General features: G+C 47.1%; 1 protein-coding gene across 1 annotated transcript in view; it reads left to right on the forward strand.

The window, feature by feature from the left end:
• Positions 1 to 645: 645 nt before the first annotated feature.
• Positions 646 to 25425, forward strand: part of LOC107111935 (ceramide synthase 4-like) — a 46618-nt gene continuing 21838 nt past the window's right edge. The window contains exons 1-4 of the mRNA XM_015412983.1: positions 646 to 662; positions 2771 to 2888; positions 20538 to 20656; positions 22376 to 22433. Coding sequence (XP_015268469.1) covers positions 646 to 662; positions 2771 to 2888; positions 20538 to 20656; positions 22376 to 22433 — 312 coding nt within the window. The remainder of the gene's footprint in view (positions 663 to 2770; positions 2889 to 20537; positions 20657 to 22375; positions 22434 to 25425) is intronic.

Raw genomic sequence — 25425 nt, forward strand, 5'->3', positions numbered from 1 at the left:
CCACCTCATGATTCTCTCCGATTTCAGATCATTAAGGCATCCATTTCATGCCATCAGTTCTAACAGGAGAAGCAGTGTCCTGTTCATTTACTCCTGTTCTGCTTCCACTTGTTCCTAATGTGGGAGAGGAGAGAGAGCAGGGTATCACTGCTAAGTTTACACAGGAACCTTTGGTGTGAGACTTTGTACAAGCTGTTTCAGAAGCCCAAGTATATCAGGGCTACCAAATCACCCTAGTCCACCTAATCGCTGTCAAAGTCCTCCAAAATATTGGTGAGGCAGGACACGTAGAGAAGAAGAAGAAGAAGAAGAAGAGATTGGATTCATACCCCCCCTTCACTACCCAAAGGAGTCTCAGAGTGGCTTACAAACTCCTTTCCCTTCCCCTCCCCACAACAGACACCCTGTGAGGTAGGTGGGGCTGAGAGAGCTCTGAGAGAAACTGCTCTTTTTCAAGGACAGCTCTGACAGAACTGTGGCTTGCCCAAGGTCATCCAGCCAGGTGCGAGTGAAGGAGTGGGGAATCAAACCCGGTTCTCCCAGATTAACTTAACCCACTACACCAAACTGGCCATGCTGATTCTTCCTCAGTAGAGGCCTGTTTCTTTACATGCTTCATCATTCTCTCTTTGAACATGTAACCCAATGGGCTTGGTCCTCTGGTGAGGGGAAAGGAATTTTGGTGGAGTCAAAGGTGGTGTCTGAGGAGATTTCTGAGGAGAAGCAGTGTCCTGTGGAGAGAACAGAGTAGCCTGAGGAGGGACCTCAGGAGCTCTACAGCAGCGCCCAGGAGCCGCTGTTGACTTTCACAAGGCCTCAGAGACAGAGACTCTAGGGTGGCAGTTCCCAGCCTTTTCAGTATTGATGACCCACAAGTCCAAAAGTACTTGGTATGGTAACCCATCCAGGCACCGTTAAGACCAACAAAGTTTAATTCTGGGTATAAGCTTCCATGTGCATGCACACTTCTTCAGATACCGGGTATCAAGCCCAAACCATCCCTAGATATCAGGAATCTTATCTTATAATAAAGTGCCTTACCCTCTTTTGAATGTGTCCAAGAGATGAATTTCTTATTAAGTGCGCTACCCCATTTCAATCTACGTCCTGCTACCTCGTCCTTATAGTTTTTTATTGTAATTGAGATGTTTGACTTCAATTTCCCAATTGGAATTCAGGGGGCAATGATCACTTTCCGGTCTTATATCTACCATAAATTGGAGATCGCTGATTAGCATATCTCGAGAAACCAAAATATAATCTATTGTGGATTGTTTTGTTCCTACCTGAAAGGTAAATTGACCCAGGCGGTCCCCCTTAACTGATCCATTTAGTATAATTAAATTTAATTTGTAGACCATTTGGATCATACATGAGCCGACAAAATTTGCCACCGGATCTAGAGATATACGACTTGAAAAGGGCTGATCAATTTCTAAGTCATTAAGTCTGAATATTTCTAACAATTGGTCATCATTATGCCACAATCTAGCATTGAAATCTCCACCAATAATCAGCATTGCAGAAGGGAATTTTTGTATACAATCGAGAATATATCGTTCTACTTCCTTCCATATTCTTTTGGTTTGTTTCTGCGAAGATTGGGGTCATAAATATAAATTGATTAAGTGTGCGTGCACACAAAAGCTTATACCCAGAATTAAACTTTGTCGGTTTTAAGAGGTGCCACTGGACTCAAACTTTGTTCTGGTTTAATTAGGAGAATTTCTGTTGTTCTTCAGTATTGGAACACGTGCAGTGTGTGGATGTATCTTTTGTTACTCGCATTGTTGATACTGTAGAGAGGACAAACATCGCAAAGTGTTAATACTCCCAGTGGCTTCAAATGTGTCTACACAGAGGGCTTTGAAGACAAAGATGGTGCCTGTGCTCCAGTTATAAAAAGGGGTTAATCTGGTTTTCAATACTTTGGGAGCTGCCATTCCCTTATTGGAGTCTGAATCTTCTAGAGAACTGCCTGAAGAACTTTCACTGCTTCTCGATTTGAAGATAAGTCCTTCTGGAGTTATCCATCTGTAGGGGGTGGAGTTTTTACACTAAGACAGTGTTCAGTTGACAGTTGAGATTGGAAGATTCGCCATCTTTTAATATAAGTTGTATGATTTTATATTGATTGACAGTTTTAATGGAATTTTAATGTATTTTTATATATGTTGTTAGCTGCCCTGAGCCTGCCGAATGGTGGGGAGGGCGGGATATAAATGTAAATATAAATAAATAAATGAAGGAAGAAAGGAAGGAAGAAGTTGGGAAGTTGCCGTTTAATGTACATGAGACTTCTGTGAGCAATTTTTAAAAAAAATCTCCTGCATTTAACTGGATTTTAGGAAGTGTGGAATGTGGCACTAGGAGAAATTAAGGGATAATCAAATAATTAAATTGGGGGTGGGATGGGGAGAGTGAACCTCCCCAACTATCAGGAGTGCATGTTTGTTTGTTTGTTTTTGCAATTTTTTTTTATTTTCCAAAACTACAAGAAAATAAGGAAAGGGAAACTATAAACTATGGGAGAAAGTAAAGACAAACCACTAAAAACCCAAGAGGTGGCTGGTCATATAATGATTACAATAAAGTAGCTCTCAATAATAATAAAGATTAGTTTGTTACATTGAATGTGATCGTTAAAGTCACTTGAATCAGGAGTGCATGTTGATCCTGGTGTCAAATTCCTATGCTCAGTGGTGGCCCAGAAAACAGGCTGCGAAAATGGGTGCCCAACGGGATCCCATGTTTACTCTCTCACACACAGGGCCGTTGCTGTGCCCCTGAGCAGAAGGTTGGGACTACAGGAGAAAGTGCGAAGGAAACCTTCTCCGAATGCCGTCCTGGAGTCCTTCTACAGCAAGCACCAAAAGGGACCAGATGAAGTGAGTTTACATGCTGTCTCGCCCATCTACGACTGGTTCCAGGTTTTTTGGGGGAAGCATGCAGAGTTCCCATGGCCCCCCACTCTGCCTACCACAAGCCCCCCCCCGGTCGCACCTCCCTTTCCACCCTTCCCCCCGTCTGCCTGTGTGTTTCTCTCCCTCTGCTTGCAACCCACACTGCCTGGCATGCTCTTTCCTGCAGGTGCTAGGGCAGTCCTGCCGTCACTGCCATGCATCACCTGCATGCTGTTCCCCAAGAATGCTGGGCAGCTTGTTTAGTTAGGAGCAACTCACGAGCAGGTGAGCAACAGCAGAGGCAGGTGGAGGGAGAAGTCATAGAAACATAGAGTTGGAAGGGACCTCCAGGGTCATCTAGTCCAACCCCCTGCACAATGCAGGAAATTCACAAATACCCCACCCCCACCCCAGTGACCCTTGCTCTGTCCCCAGAAGATGACAAAAAACCTCCAAGATCCCCGGGGCCAAACTGGCCTGGAGAAAAATTGCTTCTTGACCCCAGAGTGGTGATCGGCATTTCCCTGGGCGTGTGAGGAAGGGCCACGAGAACGAAGCACTGATGCAACACCCCCCCCGCCCTCCCTTCTTATGATCCGCCTAATTCTGCTACGACTAGAAATTTGGTAATTGGCTTGCTCCTATTCAAGTACTTGCAATGGAACTGAAAGATAATTTGACAAAGAAAAAAATAAGAAGCTATATTGTTTTTTTAAAAAGAAACTAAGCGGAACCTAGAGGTTGACACCTTCCAACTTTATAAGACTACTCATGAGGAAGGTTGGTGAAATGAGTGCCAAAACCGGTGTGCTCATCGAGGATATGATTATGTTGGACTTTGCTTTGCTTATGTCAGAATGCTCTAACTATATTGTCAGATTAATAGCTTCACAAATTGATGCTCACAGAATCATTTAATGTGTCATTGTTCATTTTATCACAGTGGTTTTTTGTTTGTTGGCATAATTCACAGAATCAGCATTGCTGTCAGATGGCCATCTAGCCTCTGTTCAGTAGCTGCATGGCCTCTCGCTCTCAGTGGCACTCCACCCAGGAATGCAGCAGAAGAAGCCACAGCCCTTGTTGAATGTGTGCGCACCTCTCAGTGACATGGCATCCTGGCCAACGCATAACATTTTTTGGAACCGTCAGGACTTTTAGTGTATACAGAATGTTCAGCAAAAAAACAAAGAAGAACACTGTGATATCTTATTGCAAGTACAAATGAATTTACCAGTTCCAATGTGAATGAAGTTTATAAAGGATCACAATTTGTTTAAGGCATTCACAAAGTCCGTCAAATGAAGAGATCGATGTACAGCTCCTGTTGTTGATTTTACAGCAGAAATAAATTCTTCATGGAAAACAGGCAGCTGTGCAATGCGATAACGGACACATCCGGATCTTGAAAGACCGTTTCAAATTAGAAATCCTTCCTCAGGGTCGCTCTCCTTCATGCCTACAAAACTGATGAATAGCTTTCTGCAGGTCAAATACGGCGACCTTTATTTGTACTTGCAGTAAGATATTACAGTGTTTTTCGTTGTTTTTTCAACTCATAACATTGCCTGATAGTGGAAACGATCCATCTAGACAGCGTCTGAGGGAAAGCCCCTTTGCTAGGGCCCAAAAACCATAAATAATGCCCTATCTCTATGGAACTCCATCTTCCGTTTCAGATAAAATAACAATGCCCTCCTAACATCTAGAGAATGTAGCCTTCTCACAAGTTGCTAAAGGCTCAAAGGGCTTGCCCATTAACCATGTTAACACCAACGATAACCATTGAGGAATCACAGGGTCCCTGGGGGGACAGAGAATGAGACAAACCCTTAAGAAATTGTTTTGTCCAGTGATGGGAAAACACCAATTTCTCTTCCACCCCAACATGAAAGCAAGAAATCTCTGCTGAGTGCATCTTTAAAGATGATAAAACGAAACCTTTTTTCTTCAGAAACAATACATACTCAAAAATATCTTGAAGAGAGGCCCTGTAAGGAGATCTGCCTCTCTCCAAACACTGAAGAGTAAACCGTCTCCATGTATAACCATAAGATTTCCTGGTGTTAAGTTTATGTGAATTCAGCAAAACTTCGTTTATCTCCTCAGATTGACTCAAGTCCCTGTCGCAATCCTCCTAGCTGTCAGCTTGAGGCGTTCTAGATCGTGATGGAGTAGATTGGCCATGCTGATCAGGTCTCTGTGTTCTGGTAGAGGAATGTATCGCCCTAGAGCAGTTATGGCGAACCTTTTAGAGACCGAGTGCCCAAACTGCGACCCAAAACCCACTTATTTATCGCAAAGTGCCAACACAGCAATTTAACCTGAATACTTAGGTTTTACTTTAGAAACTTTATTTCTACATGAACTTAAGATGATCCAAACAAAGTAAGGAAAGCAATCCCAAATGCTTTCATTTACTTAAAATTATTTGGCAGAGAATTTGACACTTTAATGATGGTCTTGGCCTGGCTGGGGCGATGGCACGCGTGCCCACAGAGAGAGCTCTGAGTGCCATCTCTGGCACCCGTGCCATAGGTTTGCCACCACTGCCCTAGAGCAAGTTCCATAAGGCTCTGAAACCAAATTTGGTGAGGCCAAAATGGAGCCACCAAAATCATCTCTGAGCCCTCTTGTCGGGCTTTCTCCAGTACCTTGATCAACAAGGGAAATGGGGAGGAATGTGTAAAACAATTACCCAACCCCAGGGTCTCTGAAATGCTTCCCCAAGGGTACCTGTGCCCCTGCCAGTGCGGGAATGGAACTTCTTTGCCTTCGTATTGTCCTGGGTTGCAAATAAATCTACCTCCGGGACACCCCACCAAGCAAACATAGGCTCCAAGTATATATGCTTTAGGGACCATTCGTGTGACAGATTCCCTGCTCTATCTGTTAGCCTCTACATTCAACATCCTTGGGATATGGATTCCTTAAATGAACGCATTGAGTCTCAGTGTGGCTTGTCAGACTGAAGCGGCCTCTTGGCTGCCCTGTTTGTTGACACAGAACATTGTGACTGTATTGTCTGTTTGGATCGATTCCACAGGATATCTGAAAAGCTGATAAGGGAATTAAAGACTGCTCGCCGCTCCAGTAAATTATCATGACATACTCTCTCTGCTTGTGACCAGGTACCCCTAACAGTTGAACCCTCACAGTATGCACCAGGTGTGAGGCATCTGTGACAAGTACTACCTCATAATGAGGCATCCCAAACGACCTGCCCTGAGACTTGCACCATGACAGCTGACGAATTACCTGTCTAGGGATGGCAAACTTGCATCATCCAGGATGCAGTTCCGCTCTATAGTCTGCAAAAAACCAAATCTGCAAAGGCCTCCTATGAAGCCTTACAGGGTGCATTCAGACGCGCCATTTGATCTGGTGTCGTCATGCTTCAGCAATGGATTTTATCTGCATGATCACACAGTCAACATCTGCCTCCCGTCCCCAGCCGAAAACCCCTTTAACCTAGAGTATTTTGTTACCAGGTCCCAAAGTGGTGTTTTCTCAGCTCTCCCGTTTAAAGCCACATTTTTCCCCTGTGTGGGGACTCCTCCGGTGTCAAGCCACTTCCGGTTTAAACCCCCTCCCCGCTCGAAAGCTGCCCGAGGCTTCCGCTTTTCGCCCACCATTTTTTTAATGCGTTGGTGGTGTGCGCATAGGTGGAGCTCCACTATTGTGTTTAGAAAAACGACATTTAAATGGTCACTTGTTTTAGCGTTTAGCTGAGTTTGGGATCTCACGGAGGCCATTTTCGGGTCAGACGTTTAAAGGGAAGTCTTTTGTTGGAGGGGTGGGATTGATTCGCCCTGGTGGTTCTGCACATGTGCCACGATAGTTCCCCTCCATTCTATGGATGAGTGACTATGCGCATGCGCAAACTGAGAAAAAAAATGAATAAACCCGCCGACGCATTCTCCTGCCCGTCGGTAGTGTAGACGCCGGGGAGTGACGTGACTGCACGGTGAGGCAGGATAAGGGAGGCAAGTGTGATTGCGATTATCCAGATCAGATATAATCCGGTCAGAACCGGAGCAGTTTAACTCGCTCTCAGCACGCTGTCTGGCCACACCCACACTGTGGTAGTTGAGGCCTGTGATGGATTCCAGGCTTGCGATCAGCCTGCAAGCAAAGGCGCCTGCAAGTCACATGACTAGCAGTGGTGATGGGACCCTGATGCAGAACTCAAGGGGGGGGGGGTTCTAAATAAAAAACAAGCAAACAAACAAACTCTTGACAGTTGAAGTTTGGCAGTTGAGACTATCAGTTGGTACTGAGCCAGGGGACTGACAAGTCTGGTTGGAACAAATGAGATATCTATATAGTTTCCAATATTAAGGGAAACCAAGAGAAGCCAGTCGTGAAAACCATAGTGGAAACTAAGGAGTCTTAACCGGGAAAATAAGCTCCTAGTGGTTAAATAGAGAAATACACATTCCTCTCCCTTAGAAAATTATACCCTTCTGGAGAAAGAGCCTGGTTTAGGGGGTTTAGTGCATGCCAGAAGAGTTTATTGGACTAGTGCAGGGGTCTTGTGGGGCCGGAGCATGCCGGAGCACTGCTCCAGCAACCCAGAACCCCGCGCAAATGGTGGTGGTGGCAAGCCCAGCCCCCAGCTCCCCACACCAAAGCGCTGTGGCAGGGGGGAGGCCCGGAGAGCCCCACCACCAGGTCCCCCAGGCCCACGCAGAAGCGCTGTAGCCAGGAAGACGCCCGGAGAGCCCCGCTGTCGGGTCCCCTGGGCCTGCGCAGAAGCGCTGCGGGCTGGGGGAGGCCCAGAGAGCCCCGCAGCCAGGTTTCTCAGGCCCGCACAGAAGCGCTGGGGCCGGGGGGAGGCCCGGAGAGCCCCACCTCCGGGTCCCCCTCTGGGATATTACCTCACTTAAGAGGGAAAGTTTTATTATCTGTTGATTTTTGGAGCAGTTCTTTTTCTTTTTGCTGTTCAATGATGTTGTTCGGGTTTGTTGGGGGAGAGGATTTGTTAAAACCTGTGTTCTTTCTTCAGTCCAAAACAGCTAAATTGATCTTCAGGGTAAATACTCCTGTCTTTAATTTTATCTTTGAGACGTGAAGTCCAAATATTTCTAGTGTGATCACAGCTTATAGTGCATACTGTCTATTGCAGGCAAAGGTGCATTTTGTTACCATTAGGTCTAATAATAAATAACACATTCACATAATAAATAACACATTTAAGACAATTTCTATTCATTATCATGGGCTAAATAATACTAAAATTAAAGAGGGTTACAGGATCCCTTGGAAAGAACGCCTCAACATTTTGTTTTTACAGGAAACACACCTCAAAATAAAGATGCTGTGACGGATTCCAGGCTTGAGATCAGCCTGCAAGCAAAGACACCTGCAAGTCACATGACTAGCAGTGGTGATGTAAGCCTGATGCAGAACTCAAGGGGGAGTTCTAAATAAAAAACAAACAAACTTTTGAAAGTTGGAGTTTGGCAGTTGAAACTGTCAGTTGGTTTGTAGTGAGTTGGTACTGAGCCAGGGGACTGACAAGTCTTGTTGGAGCAACTGAGATTTCTCTACGGAGTCCAATATTAAGGGCATCTGAGAAAAGCCAAGCATGAAAACCATAGTGAAAACTAAGGAGTCTTTAAAAAGGAAAATAAGCTCCTCGTTGTTACACAAGAGATTCACATTCCTCTCACTTAGAAATTATACCCTGCCGGAGAAAGAGCCTGGTTTAGGGGTTTAGTGTGTGCCAGAAATGTTGATTGGATTAGTTGATGTCCAAAAATCAAACTAAGGTACAGACTGTGCGACTGAACAACAACAGCAGAGGTATTTCTCTGTGAAGCTGGAGAGTACCTAAGAAACCCACACAAAAACTGGCTGTCTAAAACAGCATAAGGGTTGAGTTTGGAGAGAGAGAGTGATTTGTACTGTGTCTTCTGAAGTGACTGATAATAAAGGAACTAACCTAAAGCTGAAATATACCATCTGCAACTACGTATCCACAAGCATCAAAGTTTTCCCTTGTAAATATATTTCCTGACTGTCTTTGTAAATAAATTCTTCAGTTGGTTTTACTGTTCCAGGTTGCATGTGCCTCAGTGTCTGACAGTATCTGACAAAGCTAAACAGTAAACTTCATCCTGTAAAAAGGCAGGGTTCATGAAAAGCCCCAGAGACAGTAAGTGGCTTGATTTTTGACAAAAGGACGAACTGTGTGGGTTCCTGGGTTGACAGAGTGTCCCTGGGAAATGAGCCTGCTCCAGCCTGAGAAAGGTTAAAGGAACCAAACCCCTCATACCCTAAAATAAGGGGGTTCGTCGCAAGGCTGTATGCCCCAGTAGTTGCAGAATATCCCTAACTGACTGCCGTGAACCTCCCTCCTATAGCAAAAATGGTTTTTATTCCGTCTGGGGGCAAGAACCCCTTCCCTTGCACAGAGTCCAATATGGAATCTGTGAACTGAACCGTTTGCGATGGTACCAACCAAGATTTCTCCCAGCTGACCAGCAAGCCTAGATTCCGGCAGTGTTCCAAGACCATGGAGCAGTGCTCCAATAATTGCTCTTTGGTGTCATCAACCACCAGCCAGTCGTCTAGCTAAGGGGAAATATGGCACCCTTGCAAGCACAAGTGAGCCCCAACTGGGGCCATGCACTTGGGAAACACCCTGGGCGCAGTAGCCAAGCCAAACGGCAGGACTGTCTGTTGAAATATGCAATCTCCACAAGAAAAGAGGAAGGTTCTGTGAGGATCCTGGCAAATCGAGATAGGAAAGATAAGCATTCTTTAGATTGATAACAATGAACTAAGAATAAGGGCTTTAATAATGGTAGAACTGAGGGAACAGAATCCGTACGAAACTTGGAGGTCTGAAGGAAAACAGTTACATCTCTTAAGGTCTAGGATGGGCCTCACGCCTCCATCTTTTTTCTCTACTCGGAACATTCTATAGAAAAAACCTTCTAGTGCCTGAGCTGTGCTTACTTTCTCAAAGGCACCCTTTTCAGTGAGTGCCCCCCGTGCCTGTGAAAGGTCATCTGATGCCTTAAAAGTTCCCAGCTGGGGAGAACCAGGGAGAACCATACTGCATTCTGATTCATATCCCAACCCCACTATAGCCAAAACCCACTCGTCTGATGTGATGGCTCTCCAGGCCTCATGAAAATGAGCTAATCTATCTCCCAACCTAGCCGAGTCTAGTCAGAAAGACTTTTGTGGTTGGGCTGTCTCCCTTGGTGAGGCTGCCTGGTTCACAGAAGGAGGTCTGTTTGAACCTTTACATCTCTGGTAGTTCTGCCGAGGAACGTAAGATTTAGAAGGAGGATGCTGAGCGTCTGGAGCATTAGCCCCTCTATATTCCCTTTGATACGGGTGCCAAACCTGAGGAACGTGCAGTCTCTTGTTGATATTGAGATGTGCCTGCTGTGTTGGTGGTAGTTGGCCCCACCAAAAGCCCTGGGCTCTGGCAGGTGCCCCACCTCGGGGTATGCTGAGGCTGGCTTGGTTCCCCTCGCATTCCTCTCCAAGGCGGCACATCTCGTTCTCCTTCGCCATTTTACCCTCGCAGCCCTGTGAGGTAGATTAGATGCTGACTGACTCTGAATTTGGGTCTAATCGCCTGCGCCATCATCTAAAGGTCTCCCAACACACCCGTGTGGCTCTGCTGTCTCCCCCACCCACTGCTGACATTGCTGTTGAACTACTGTACAAATGACAGAAGATAAGCATCTTCAAGGAAGAGTCATCTTTCCCACAGAGCAGGGAATGCCTCTTCTGCAGTGCCAATCCTGTAGGCCTGCAGACTGAAATCTGAGGCAGGAGGGCACGAATACACTGAGGGGGTTAGGCTCCCTCCGAAACCCTGAGATGCATTGGCTAGGGCTTCACATTGTCCCAGGTCAGGTCCAGCGACCTCATATGGTGGGGCCTGGTGAGATCGTGTTGAGTAGCTGTATTGGTCCTTCCTCACAAGGCATGAACCAGACAGGTACAGTCCCTGTCCTGTGGCTTTGAAGAGATGGGCCGTTTACCAGATTTGGGGGGGGGGATGTGTGGGAGTTTACGATGTGCTAAATGTAAAATGTAGCAGAGTTTATAGTGTCAGTTACAGCCACCCCTTTCCAGTTTTTCCAGTGCAGCAATAGCCACGAGCAGGCATGCATAGCAGTCTTGGAAGAAGCACGCCATCCACAAACCGGGACAACTTGATTGGACAGGTTTCATCATTGTTACCTATGTTTTTCTGTAGCCCTGACCTGGATAGCCCAGGATAGCCTGATCTCATCAGATCTTAGAAGCCATGCAGGGTCAGCCCTGGTCAGTCGTGGGATGGGAGACCGCCAAGGAAGTCCAGGGTTCTGATGCAGAGCCAGGCAATGGCAAACCGCCTCTGAACACTTCTTGGCTTGAAAACCCCATGGGGTTGCCATAAGTTGGCTGCGACTTGTTGGCCAAAATAATTTTTTTAAAAAATTCTTCTGTTACCAAACTTCTCCCACCTGTGGTGGTGGTGGTGGTGGGGCTTCACCTAAAACAGGCACATGGGGAACCAAAAGTCTTTAGATTGCTTTAAAGCAGTGCATTAACCACCAGGCCACAAGGCTGTTTGAAGAATGGTCCGTTTCTTCAGTGACTGTTCTGTACAGGGACCAGTCTTCTGACAGAAGAGAGATCAGAAGTTTGTTTATTCCAGGTCACTCAATGTTGTCCTTTAACTATTTTATTTAAAAATCACTCTGGTTCTCCTTGAACGGATTAAATAAACGAGAATACAATGATACAAAAAGCACTAGAATATGTAAATGATACTATAGATTTTTTTAAAAACATAAGTGTCATCCCTTCTACCTAGCTTGCATTTAAAAATGAAATACAATTTCTAAAGTTCTTATCAAACCCTTTCAGAAAAGATAAGATTGGGGAGGTTTCGGGTATGGCCAGTGTTCCCTCTAAGCTGAGTCAGTGTGAGCTAGCTCAGAGTTTTTTAGCCTCCGGCTCACCCATTTTTGTCTTGGCTCAGGAAGGAGGGCTCCAGAGCAAACTAATTTATGCAGCAGCCAAATCGCTCACTTACCACTTTAATGCCAGGAGCTCACAAAGTAGCATTTTTTTCACAAGACTCCACAGCTTAGAGGGAACATTGGATATGGCTGTCTCAAATAGATGTAATTGTTCGTGCCTCATGAGCCATTTAATTCATTTTCTTTAGAGGTGTGATGTTAGACACCTCTGGACATTCCAAAGAATAATTTTTGCAAGCTCTATTCTTGGATTTATTCCGAACATAAAGCCGTTGATTCATATGTTGTTCTTCTCAAGGCCAAAAACTGTAAGCTACTTAGAACAATTAAAAACCGTGCCCTCCAAGGTCTTTCCAACACCTGCAGGGTCTTTTCCCTCTCTTTCTTCAAACTCCACCATCACCTGACCTTTGTAGGAATTGCCCTCTGGGAGGGCCAGGACTCCCAGCTTCCCTTCCAAGTTCTGAGGCCTTCTTGCCTTTGTGTCTCCCGCTTTCCAGCATCCACATCATGGGAACAGCTTACTGCCTTATGCACCACTAGTGGAGTAGCCACTCACCAACTGACTGCCCCTCCCCTTCGTCTTGGTGCCCCTTTTAAAATAGCGTGTCTAAGATGCCGGGAGGTCTGTGGGGCACAGAGAACCACTACCAGTATCAAAAGTTATAAAACATTTAGTAATAACAACAGGTTCATAAGCATACTCTTAGCACAGCACCAGATTGAGCAAGGGATTCAAAAGAAGAGGGGTAAAACGCAATTCCTCTGTTCCCTCCCTCTATACATGCCCTAAGCGGATGTTAAATACAAGACAGGGTCCTTAGCTTAGAAAGTTACCAGATGTTCTACAGCATTGCCATTACCTCAGAGCCTCTTTTAGGCATGCAGGCCAGGACATGGCGATGGCTGCCTCCTCCAGACCTCAGTTAAGAATTCTTGTCTGCGTTGATGGAGTCAGCACCAAAAGAGTGCTTCCTTCTTCCTCCCAGGAGTTTTATAATTCCTCTTTCTCCTCCCACTGACCCGGTCAGGCCAGGTCAACGAATCTTTTCCTGAAGTCTCCAGGAGTTTCTTCCTGAAGTCTTTCTGATACTTAATTCCTCCCAACCTCTGTTCCCTGCTTCTGGGGGGGACCATCCTATTAACATGTCCAGAAGTGTGGCTGCAGTGAGGCTGGAAAGCAACTGAAGTGACTTCCCCTCTCCTGCCTGTTCTCTGCCCAGTGAGGAAAAACTTATAAAAACTCAAAGTGAAATATGCATTTCTTCACATACACAAAAAACCTAAAACCCCACTTTCAGTCCTACTGTGTCCTAAGCAGAGGTTTAAAGTTAAAATCCGCAACGCTTCTCCCTTGCCTAACGGTGCCCCCATGCCCCTGCCCCCCCCAGGTCTACTGCTTGTGGCCAGTGCTGGCTGTTTGGGTGTGGGGAGGGAGTATGGGCCCAAGCACAAAGGCCCCACCATCTGCCTCCGTACGATTCCCGGATGGTCCGCAGAGCGTGACTGCCGTGTTTGCCGGCTCTCCCGCAACTTCTGTCCTTTGCCACTGCTCTAATGCGGCCAGTCAGTTTCAAACTCCTGCTCTGGCATGAAGCCCACTGGGCGACCTTGGGCCAGTGGCTCTCTCGCAGCTTATAGCCTTCCTCACAAGACTGTTGTGAGGATGGAACAAAAGGAGGGGAGGACTGGGCTCGCCACCTTTAGCTGCTTGGAGGAAGGGTGGGATAAAAATGGGAGAGGAAGGCTTGTGGTTGTTTTTATTACTGTGCAAATGCCAATGGAGATGCTTCCAAGACACACACACCCATGTAATTTTTCCTCTGGATTTTGTCCGTTTGAATGATCCGCTCTCATTTCTGTAGAAACATCAGAAATCCCCCCTTTTGAGTCCTGATTGTCATACCAATGCACCTTCCAGTTTCTATGAGGTTTGTCTGAGTGCATTTGTGTGCAGTTGTTGTGAGATTTCAAAATTCCTCGTGGAGGGGGGGTGCTGCAAAATTAGTTCCATAGGGTAAGCCATTTTAATCTTTAAGGTGCCACCGGAGTTCTGTTGTAGAGCAAAATAAAGGAAGAGCAAACATTTATTTCCACATAAGCTTGTGGGAGTTGGATTCTATGAAGAACAAATAACTTTCCAAATGTTTATAAGGAAAGTTAAAGAAGCGGGGAAGGGAGGAGTTGGGCCAGTTGTTTAGTGTCCTTGTTGCTTATCCTACTTTTGTTTATTTGCACTCCGTGTGTGTGTGAGAGAGAGGCTGGAACCTCTGACCTCTGTCATCATCTGTTATGTGTTACCAAACGTCCAGTCCCTCACACAGGGAATCACACCAGAAAGATTTGTGATGGGATTCACACGAAGGATCTCTCTGCCCCCAAACTCCTCCCTCCTTCTGTAAATGTCCTCATAAAACTGTGGAAAATTGTTTCCTCTTCAGAGCGTCTGACGAAGAGGCCTCGACTGACAGGAAAGCTCATGCTGGAATAAACTTGGTTAGTCTCTGAGGGGCCTCTAGATTTCTGTATCATTGCGAAATCTGTGGCAGCTGAAACAATACCGTTGTTATGGATCTGAAGGGGCTAATTTAGTTTCTCCGACACTTAGGGCTTATGGTGGGCAAACCGTGACCCAACTTCCACGTGTTACCAGAACCTGGAGGCCTAGCGAATTGAACTTTGTTTTCACGCTGGCAGACCGATTTCTTAAAATACCCACCACAACCACACATATGGTTGACAGCTGAGTATAGACAGGAGCCAGTGTTCCCTCTAAGCTGAGTTAGTGTGAGCTAGCTCACAGTTTTTTACCCTCCGGCTCACACATTTTTGTCTTAGCTCAGGAAGGATGGCTCCAGAGCAAACTAATTTATACAGTAGCCAAATCGCTCACTCACAACCATAATGCCAGGAGCTCACAAAGTAGAATTTTTGCTCACAAGACTCCACAGCTTAGAGGGAACATTGGACAGGAGTGACAGGACTCCCAGAACCACAGAAAAATGAAAATTATTTTCTGGTGGAGTTCTCTCCAATTGTCTGGTACATTCAAACAGTAGATAGATAGATAGATAGATAGATAGATAGATAGATAGATAGATAGATAGATAGATAGATAGATAGATAGATAGATAGATAGATAGATAGAGATTTTAAAGACTGAAACAGCCGCGTGTGACTATGGCACCCAGGTAATAATGGAGTTCCTTCATCACCCAGACCTAGTTATATCAATAAAGGCTGAGCTGATTTGGTCGTAGATAAGATCTTGACAGCCCATTTGTAGCAGGCCAGAACATGTTGCCGATTCCTCAAGAGCAGCTGTGTTGTGATGAGGCGGATCGTAGCCCTACATAGGTCTCTGATTAAGAAGTCCCCAGAAATCTTGGGGGGGGGGGGAGAGAAATGGTTTGATGTGTGCTGTTTCCAGGCAAATGTATTCCGCAGTCTTTGAGAAGGTCCCGAGGAAGCAAGCTAGATTTCTCTTCCACTCTGACATTCTTGTTTTCTACCCAGTAGGGATTTTTAAACACAGAAGGGCACTTGGATGGTCTCCACACGGAGAATTGGCATGTCTGAGTGTGTGTGTGTGTGGGGGGAAGGTTTTGGTCTCCCGTGGTCCGGGATGGGGCGGTCTGAACATGTGGGAAGTAGCCCTTCCCTGGAGGGAGGCAGGGAGGACAGCCGACCATTTTGATTCCAGGGGGGGGGGCTTCTCTCCCGAGCTAACAGTCTCAGCCCTGACTGCAGGGCAGTTAAAGAGTTGCTGGCTGAGTTCTGATTAGAGCTCCGGGATTCCAACGGCCTTTTTAAATGTTTGTCGTTTTCCCCTTTGTCAGTCTCCCTCCCCCCTCACTGTCCTCCCCTCGGTTTTCCCCCCTTGGGACGGTAGTTTTGTCGGGGTCATAGGAAGACAGCTGCCATGCAGCCGGCTGGGTGGGGAATCTTGTCTTGGCAAGCCCCCCCCCTCCTCGTCGATCCTCCTTGGGAGTAGAGGAGGTCCATCCTAAGGGGGGGGGAGTATTCCCTCGGAAAGGGTTGGCAGCCGTGCTCCCTCTAAACTGTGGAGTCTTGTGAGCAAAAATTGAAGTTGTGAGTGAGCGATTTGGCGACTGCATACCTTAGGTTGCTCTGGAGCCCTCCTTCCTTAGCGAAGACAAAAATGTGTGAGCCGGAGGCTAGAAAACTGTGAGCTAGCTCACACTAACTCAGCTTAGAGGGAACACTGATTGGCAGTGGGACCCCCTGTTAAGTCCTGAGCTTAACAAATAGTCAGAGAGTGATTTTAGCCAGAACTCAAGTTTAATCTGCAACATGAACACTTCTCCAACACGGTACAACATCTGATAGCCCGAACAGCTTGTCCATAGTAGCTGTTCGGTATTTAAACATTTCCCAGCTAATATAGCCCCGCCTACTGTACACATAACAACCAATACGGTTGAGTGAATAAGAGCCAATCATCGACGTTCCCGCTTACAGTCTGTTTGAATGTGATTGGACACATTTGTCTTGGACTTGAATCCCTGTCCAAGACGAAGCTTAACATAGCTTCCTAATGCGATGTTTCACATTACATCTAATGCATTCATGGCAGCTTCTGAATACATTACACCCCCATTATCTCCAGTCCTCCTTGTTTGGAGAGGCTAGCCGCGGGGACTCCAGCCTTCGGGCCAGGAGCATCCCCAGTCGCTCCAAAGGCCCGCGGCGTGTCAGCGGCTGCTGCACTGGGATCCTCCATTGCCTCCCTGCATGGCCCTCAGGTCCTCGGTGTGGTGACCGGGCCGCCTCGCCGCATCATCACTGCCTTTCAGACCAGCCCCCACTGCCTCCAAAAATGTAAGGCAGGCGAACCGGCTTAGGGGAGCGAAAAGGGAGGTGGTGTTCCCAACTCCCCCCCCCCATATAAGAAAGTGGGAATTTTCTCATAATGGTGGCTCATGAGGGCCTTTCAGAGCATGTGCCACAAGAGGGGTTGGCCCATGGCCTAGATCTCCCTTCTTCCCCCTCCCCTCCCTCAGCCCACGGCTCATCCCACAGGTCAGAGGTGGCGGAAGCCTCTGCCCCCCCGGATATCTCGGGTGGTGATGCTCCTTCTAACTTGTGAGCCTGGATGACGGGGGAAATGCAAAGAGAGATTAAAGCCTCCCTATCGGAGGATGTCTCCGGCATTCGTGATTCTGCTAGTCCCTCTACCAGAGAGGCGCTGCTCACCCTCCAGTTCTGGATCTGGGATGAGGAGGGAGAGCAGGGACCCTCCTTCTCCCTGTCACCCTAAGAAGCACAAAGAGGTTACATCTTCTAACTGTTCTTCTAGAGACCTAATTCCCTTGATGGGCCATGGGTTTGACGATTCCAACTCCTCAGACGTCCTCTCCGAGGGAAGAGGGAGAAGTCAGATGAGGAAGAGTCATTAGTAGCCACCATGCAGACCCCCTCTCTTTCCGCAGGAAATTCCCCCCAAGCTTCCTAAGCTCCTACTCATCCTGGAGATCCCTCATAGCAAGAAGGGAGTAGAGGAGCCCGACCTGTCTAGACCATCTGATTCGGCCGGGGCTTTCCTTCAAGGGGGGGGATCTCTCTCCCTTGGGATTCCGTTCCTATCCATCTTCACCAAGATGGTCGAAACTGAGTGGGAGGCACCGGCAAGGACCAAGACCAACCATCCCATCATCTCACGCTTCTACTCATTGGTACCTCAGGCAGCAGAGTGTTTTAAACTTCCAGTAGGGGATGCCCCGGGGAGCTGCGGTGGCTCAAGTGGTTAAGACGCTGAACTGCAGGCTGTGGAAGGTCGGTAGTTCAGCAGTTCGAGACCCGAGTGTGCCGCATGATGGAGTGAGCTCCCGTCTCTAGTTCCAGCTCCTGCCAACCTAGCGGTTCGAAAGCAAGAAATTGCAATTAGATAAATAGGTGGGAAGGTAACAGTGTTCCGTGCGCCTTGGTGTTTAGTCATGCCGGCCACATGACCACGGAAACGTCTTCAGACAGTGCTGGCTCTTTGGCTTGGAAATGGAGATGAGCACCACAACCCTAGAGTCGGATTCGACTGGCTTTCGAGCAAGGGAACCTTTGCCTTTACCTTTAGGGGATGCCCCAGTCGCCAACCTCTGTTCAAATTTGGTCATCCCAGCAGAGTTGGATGGCTTCCCTAGGGACCCATGCGATAGAAGGATAGATCAATCCTTGGACAACAGTTTTGAGGCCTCTTCAGCTGCCCTGAGGGCCTCCGCAACAAGTTCCCTTTTTTCCAGGGCAGTCTGTTCCTGGGCCTCAGATCTTTTGGCAGCTGGCAACGACATCCCCCCAAAACTTCAACGATGAGCTAAAGAAGATTGCTCTAGCTGCAGCCTTCTCTGCGGATGCATCCCTAGATGCAATCCAGTTGTCATCCAGGGCTATGGCATCCAACATGACAGCTCAACACACCACCTGGCTACACAACTGGGAAGTTGACCCTACCTCCCAAGTTCGAGTGGCTAGTGTTCCTTTCAAGGGTGTCAGTCTTTTGGGGGATGGCGTGGATAGATACCTGATAGAGGATAAAGACACACAAAAAAGGTCCTTCCCACGCGCAAGAAGGAAGGTAAACCCGAGAAGCGCTTCCATTCCTTTTGCAATCCTAAGCAAAGCATCAGTTTTCAACCTTCCAAGTCTCCAAAAGGTCGCTGGCAGCCCAAACCATCTGGGGTCCCCAGCTCCTCTTTCCACAGGCCAACCAACCAGGGCCGGGCCCACCAAACATTGAATGTTGACTACAATTCTTTGCAGTGTCTGTCATTGACCAGTGGATACTGGACACAGTCACACACAGCTGCTGTCTGGAACTGCAAGCCCTTCCTCATGACAGAGTCATCCAAGTCCCAACAAATCAGTGCCCAAGGAAATACCTTCTCCTTCTTCAACCTATCCAGTCTCTGTTGGACTTCAGAGCGATAGAGCCAGTCCCAAAGGAACAAAAGTTATCAGGGGTCTACTCAATCTTCTTCATTGTTCCAAAGAAGAATGGGGAAATGAGGGCCATTTTGGACTTCAAATGGCTAAATTGCAGGGGCACGAAGAGAATGTTCCAGATGGGGATTCTCAAATCTATAATTGCCTCAATCCAAAACAAGAACGTTCTGGCATGAGTAGATCACTCAGGCTTATTTTCATATCCCAGTTCAGGATTCTCATCAGAGGTTCCTCCACTTCACCTACAGTGGGAAGCATTTCCAATATTGGCTCCTTCCCTTTGGACTCAAGACTGCCCCAAGAGTGTTCACAAAGGTGTTGGTCTCACTCATCACTCTTCCCCGAACCCAGGACATTTCCTTTCTTCCATACCTGGATGACATTCTCATTCCAACAGGGAGTGGAAGATGTGGAAAGGATCTCTTCTGCTTGCAGGACCATGGCTTCATTATCAACAGGGAGAAGAGTTGTCTACTTCCCACCCAGTGGGTGCTTCAACTGTGGGTCATCCTAGATACCGTTCAGGATCAGCTCTTCCTGTCCCAAGAAAGGAGGGAGAAGATCCTTTCTCTGCTACAGGGGATTACAGTTGTTGAAACAATCAGGATTTACAGTGTATACAAAATGAAAACAACAGACAAACAGAAACAATGTAATATCTTATTGCCAGTACAAGTAAATGTATCAGTTCCAATGTGAACAAAATTTGTAAAGGATCACAGTTTGTTTAAGGCATTCAGAAAGTCCATCAAATGAAGAGATCAATATACAGTTCCTATTGTTGAAATAAATTCTTCATAGAAAGCACGCAGCTGTGTAATGCAACAACAGACACATCTGGATCTTAGGAGACCGTTTCAAATCAGAAATCCTTCCTCAAGGTCACCTTATAATGAGGAGCTGCATGTCTCCGTAAGAACTTGTGGGTTTAAGGAACAGGAATAAACTAGGCAATGATCGCCTACATGCCTATGAAATTGATTAATAGCTTTCTGCATGTGCAATACTGATAAGAGCATTGGGTGAGTTTTATCCAGTTGCTTTGAGTTCAGCTATATTTAGTTTAGCTATATTTAGTTTAGTATATTGAGTTTAGCATTATGTTGCTGTGAGTTTAGCTATATTTGAAGTTTGTTTTCCTTTTGTGCAGCTCGGGTAGAGCCCGGTCTGTTTCCAGGGATGGCCAGTGGCCCGGATAAGGTACGTTGCTCAGAGCCAGGAAATCTGAACATGTTTCTGAAAGGTCCCCCGTAGGTCCCCTGTTCAATCTTTACCTGTGGTGTTTCACCCAGTTGTATTTGTTGAATCCTTTTCTTTTGGCTGTTGGTTCGTGGTTTTATCTGTCGTAATATTCGTGCATGAGAGATGAACTGCTTGGGAACCGGCTTGGGAGAGAAGCCCCTCCCCTATGGAATCAAAATGGTCAGCGATCCTGCCTGCCTCCAGGGAGGGGCTACTTCCCATACGTTCAGACTGCCCCACCCTAGGACTACCGAAAGGGGAAATTCACGGTAAGTGAAACAAACCTTCCATTTTCTTCCTGAGACACAAGTTTTCTGTATGAAGGGGAACATTTTGAAAGGGGGCATATTTCAAATGTGGACGTACGAAACGAATTTCTCATGGAACGGATGTGGCTTTTTCTCACTCTGGTTCTGGGGCCTTCTTTTCCTAGAGGCAACTGAGCGGTCTCGCCAAGCAGAGCGACCTGCAGACCCGGCAGGTGGAGAGATGGTTTCGATCCCGGCTCAGGCAAGACCAGCCCAGCCTGACAAAGAAATTCTGCGAAGCCTGGTGAGCCAGAACGGATGTGGTGCTTTTGAAGTGGATTCTGGGGGGGGGGGCAGATCTCTTTGGCTGCAACGCAGTCTGTGTGGGACTGCCCTTGAAGGTTGTTCAGAAGGCCCAGTTGGTACAGAATGCTTTAGCCAGGAGGTGAACTGGAGTGGGTTGTAGGGACCATATCACTCCAGTCTTGGCCCAACGATGCTGGTTCCCAGACTGTCTCCAGACACAATTCAAGGTGCTGGTGCTGACCTTTAAAACCCCACATGGCTTGGGACCAGCCTCCCTGCAGGTTCTACGTCTTTATGAAGCAACCCGCCCACGACAGTCATTTTTTCCAAGGCCCTTTTTGGGTGCCCTCCCCCTTCTGAGATCAGGCAGGTGGCCACCCGGGAAATGCTCTTCTCAGTCCTGGCACCAAAACTTTGGGCCCTCTCCCCCCAGGGAGACTCCTCTTTCCCCTTCTGTGGCCATCTTTGTATTTTGTCTGCTGTTTTAGTTGCTATTTTTATAGGAGAAGAGTGGGTTTTTATTCCCTGCTTTTCTCTACCTTAAGGCGTCTCAAAGCGACTGACAATCACAGTCCCTTCCTCTCCCCACAACAGGCACCTTGTGAGGCAGGTGGGGCTGAGAGAGTTCTGAGAGAACTGTGACTGGCCCAAGGTCACCCAGCAGGATCCAGGTGGAGGCAGAGTGGGGAATCAAACCCGGTTCTCCAGATTAGAGTCCGCTGCTCTTAACCACGACACCACACCGGCTCTCTTATGTTGTTATATGGGTATTTTTACCTTTGGTTTTAATTGTTTTAATAATGTGTGTGTGTTTGATTTTAGTAGGCTTTTAAGACTCCCCCCCCCCTTATGCATTTTTTAATATCTGTTAGCTGCTTTGGTGTCCCTGATTGTAAATAATTTTGTAAATGAATCCAGAGCACTGGATTACTTCTGTGGTTAGATTAATTGCATGGGATGTGAACTCGCGGTGTCAGACCAAAGAGCCTTCTAGCTCTATGCAGATTTTTGGTACACATTTTTGTATAGAATTTTGTGATTGTTATTTAAATATTTTCTAGCGCAGTTACTTCACAGTTTTTTCTTTTTTCGGTCTGTTCTATGACTGTGACCACCATTTTTTGAGCCAAGTCCTCAAGCAGAACATGAAGTCAATAACCCTCCCCTTGTTGTTTGCACGAGCTGTTGGAAGTCAGAGGCAGACCGGCATCTGAACTTGGGGGTACTATCAGTTGACTTTGGCTAGTAGCTGTAGATAGGCCTCCATACGGTTAGGACACGGTGGATACAAGTAGTGAAGTGGCCCATTGCCAGTGGCCAGCCGGATATGTCTGTCAACAGCCCTCCCTTGTTGAATATGCCCAGCACCTGGTGTCCAGAAAGACAGATGTCTCTAAACGTGGAGGTTCTGTTGAGCAGTGTTAAGACACGCTTGCCTGTCACGAAGAGGTCTAGTCCCACTTAAAAAAGCACTGTGTTTTGCATCAGAGAGCTTTGCAAAATAATTTCATATGTAAGTAACTACTCTCTTTTTGTCCTAAATGTAGCGCCACTGAGTTTCACGGGGCGAGCCTTTGAATTCTTACGTTAGAAGGAAAACCATTCCACCACTGAGCGATTTGTGATTGAGTTCCGATAGGGGGCCCACGCAGATCCCCTCCCTTTGCTTTTTCTACCCAGCTGAACCCTGACATCAATTTCTCTGCTTGTTTTGTAGTTGGAGGAGCCTCTTTTATATAATTTCCTACACCATGGCCATGGCTATCCTGTATAACGTGAGTACGCAGACCCCCACCCAGTTCTTTTGATTTTTTTTTTAAGTATACTGTGGTCTTTAATTGTCAGCAGGGGTCATTTTGTAGAAAAAGAGGTGCAGGAACTCATTAGCATACCTCATTAGCATAACTTATTTGCATATGCCACACCCCCGACATAACCGGAAGTGTGTCAGAAGGCAACACCCACCACTCAGGCTCCACTGGACTGTTTTGGATTGCTAGCTATTGGGGGGGGGCACACACGTGCAGATCTGTCCTCACAGAGGAGGGAGAGCTTGTACCTGAATAAAACTTGGTCTTAAGGTGCCACTGGACTGTTTTGGGCTGGGAGGCCGGTCGGGGGCTCTGCAACTTACCTGGCTGCTTCTTGCTCTGACTGAGGGCTGCTGGGAGCAGGGGGTGGGGCTTGTTGCATGTGCCCGCCCCCCTGGGCTCTTTACTGCTGGAGCTCCACTCCTGTGCGCTCCTGCAGGAAATGACCCCTGATTGTCAGACTCCTTGAGCAGGACTCTGAAGAGGAGGCACAGATATATGTCCTGAATGGATATAAACCGCTTTCAAAGTGGCAGCCAGCTGGGTTGTGGATGATCCCCACAATTGGGTCTATGTGATGGGACACGGACTTGGGGAGGGGGGGAATGCCTGGCTCCCAGTACAAGGTGGAATGACCCAGTACCTGGTGAGGCAACGCAGCTTGCCATCATTCCCCGGAAACCACCCAAACATGGCCATAAAGTCTCTAGTCATGGCCGTGGTTCAGAACTGACAGCTGGGGGAATGCTCTGACTGTGACCAGTCTGTGGCGATGCTTTTTCTTTCAGTCTTGAGATCAGTAGCCTGAAGCGATGGAATTTGGAAAGACAATTGTAGGCTTCGGGCTACTGATCTCAAGACTGAAATAAAATGTGTTGCCACAGACTGGTCACAGTCGTTTCTCAGATAAAACTCTTTTGAGAAACGGGAGAAAGAAGGAAAGTCGACACGCCCCAACAGAACATTAACTATACAGCTGTGCCTTCTATCAGGCAAGGTGGGAGTTAAACCGTTGGACTTTATTTTGGAATTGTGTGCCTAGGCACAAGACATTGGACTGGATATATGGTGTCTTTAAACCCATATCTCCTTCTACTGTTTTTGTATGAAAATTATGGGAAAAGATATATTTTTGAATGATGTCGTGTTTTGTACAGAACTTGGATCGATCCTTTATAGTGATCATTTTAAGATTACAGCAGATACATTCTGCTCAGAATATGAACTACTCTGCTCAGTAGGGAGAAAAAAAACAGAGGGAACATTGACCACAGCGCCAGGTCTACTGCGTAGAGATAGGAGTCAGGCGATGGTGTAATAGTGACAGTGTCAGAAAATTTAACGGGAAATGGCACTTGCCGAAGGACATCCAGAGGGTAGCTCTGCAAGAACCAAAGTTGCAATGAACTGACTCTGTAGAATGAGCAGCTACTGGGCAGGCACGTAGTTGCTCCACGTGGACTTGGACAGTGTCCAGGGGTCATTTCCTGCCGGAGCAGCATTCCGGCAGTAAGGAGCAGCACTCCGGCAGTAAGGAGCCCAGGGGCACCCCCCCGCCACCTGGGGGGATTTAAATGCCTTTCTTTCCCTTCCCCATTTTAGACATGCCTGGGTTCTTTCTTTCCCTTCCCCATTTTCCCCCATTTCTCCCATTTCCCCTTCCCCATCTTTCCCTTCCCCATTTCCCCCCATTTCCCCATTTCCCCTTCCCCATTTTAGACATTCTTTCCCTTCCCCATTTTAGACATATCTGGGTTCCACAGCCGCGGGACACCTGGAGAAGATCGGGCAGGGAAATCAGGCATGTCTGCCTGCCCACCCTGCCCTTGCCTTCTCCAGCCAGCCCGCCATGGCGGGTTGGCTGGGGAGGGGAAGGGGAGGCAGGCAGACATCCCCCCTTTTCCCCCTGAGGAACTCAGGGAAGGGGGGGGGTTAAATGCCTTTCTTTACCTTCCCCAGATGAGAAGATCGGGCAGGGAACCCAGGCATGCTTGCATGCCTGTCAGGGGGTGTGGCATATGCCAACGAGCTCTGCAAATGACCTCCTGCACCTCTTTTTCTACGAAATGACCCCTGGCAGTGTCCATCAAGGCAGTCCAGTCGGGGAATCGCCTCACACCTCACTGAGGGAGGTAAGCATGGGATATATACAGGTAGGCAGCCGTGTTGATCTGCAGCAATAGAACAAAATTAGAGTCCAGGGGCAGCTTTAAGACCGACAAAGGTTTATTCAAAGTCAAATACCTTTAATGGCATAGCAGTAAGATACATAGATGTACAATAACCTGGCATGGACATATAAGAAATAATAATAATAATGATAATGATAATGATAATGATAATGATGATAGAATTAGCAAAAAAGCCATAGCAACTGTACAGGATAAAAAATAATAAATTAAAAAAAAACCACACTTAAAAGGTCATAATAAGACATTATAAGCAATATGAATCAATCCTTTACTATAATAGATCTATCTTTGACTACTTCGGCGAGAAACTTGGCCACTATAGCTGTAATATTAGGATTAGCATCCTTTAGTAGATTTTGAATAACGTTTTCCCTATTAAAACTATTGAAGGAGCTGCGGTGGCTCAAGTGGTTAAGACGCTGAACTGCAGGCTGTGGAAGGTCGGTAGTTCAGCAGTTCGAGACCCGGGTGCCACATGATGGAGTGAGCTCCCGTCTCTAGTTCCAGCTCCTGCCAACCTAGCCGTTCGAAAGCAAGAAATTGCAAGTAGATAAATAGGTACCACTTCGGTGGGAAGGTAACAGCGTTCCATGCGCCTTGGTGTTTAGGCATGCCGGCCACATGACCACGGAAACGTCTTCGGACAGCGCTGGCTCTTCGGCTTTGAAACGGAGATGAGCACCGCGACCCTAGAGTCGGATTCGACTGGCTTTTGAGCAAGGGAACCTTTGTTGTTGTTGTTCAGTTGCACAGTCGAGTCTGAC

Source organism: Gekko japonicus, unplaced genomic scaffold, assembly GCF_001447785.1.
Source record: "Gekko japonicus isolate JY-2015 unplaced genomic scaffold, Gekko_japonicus_V1.1 scaffold2198, whole genome shotgun sequence".
Classification (NCBI taxonomy): Eukaryota; Metazoa; Chordata; class Lepidosauria; order Squamata; family Gekkonidae; genus Gekko; species Gekko japonicus.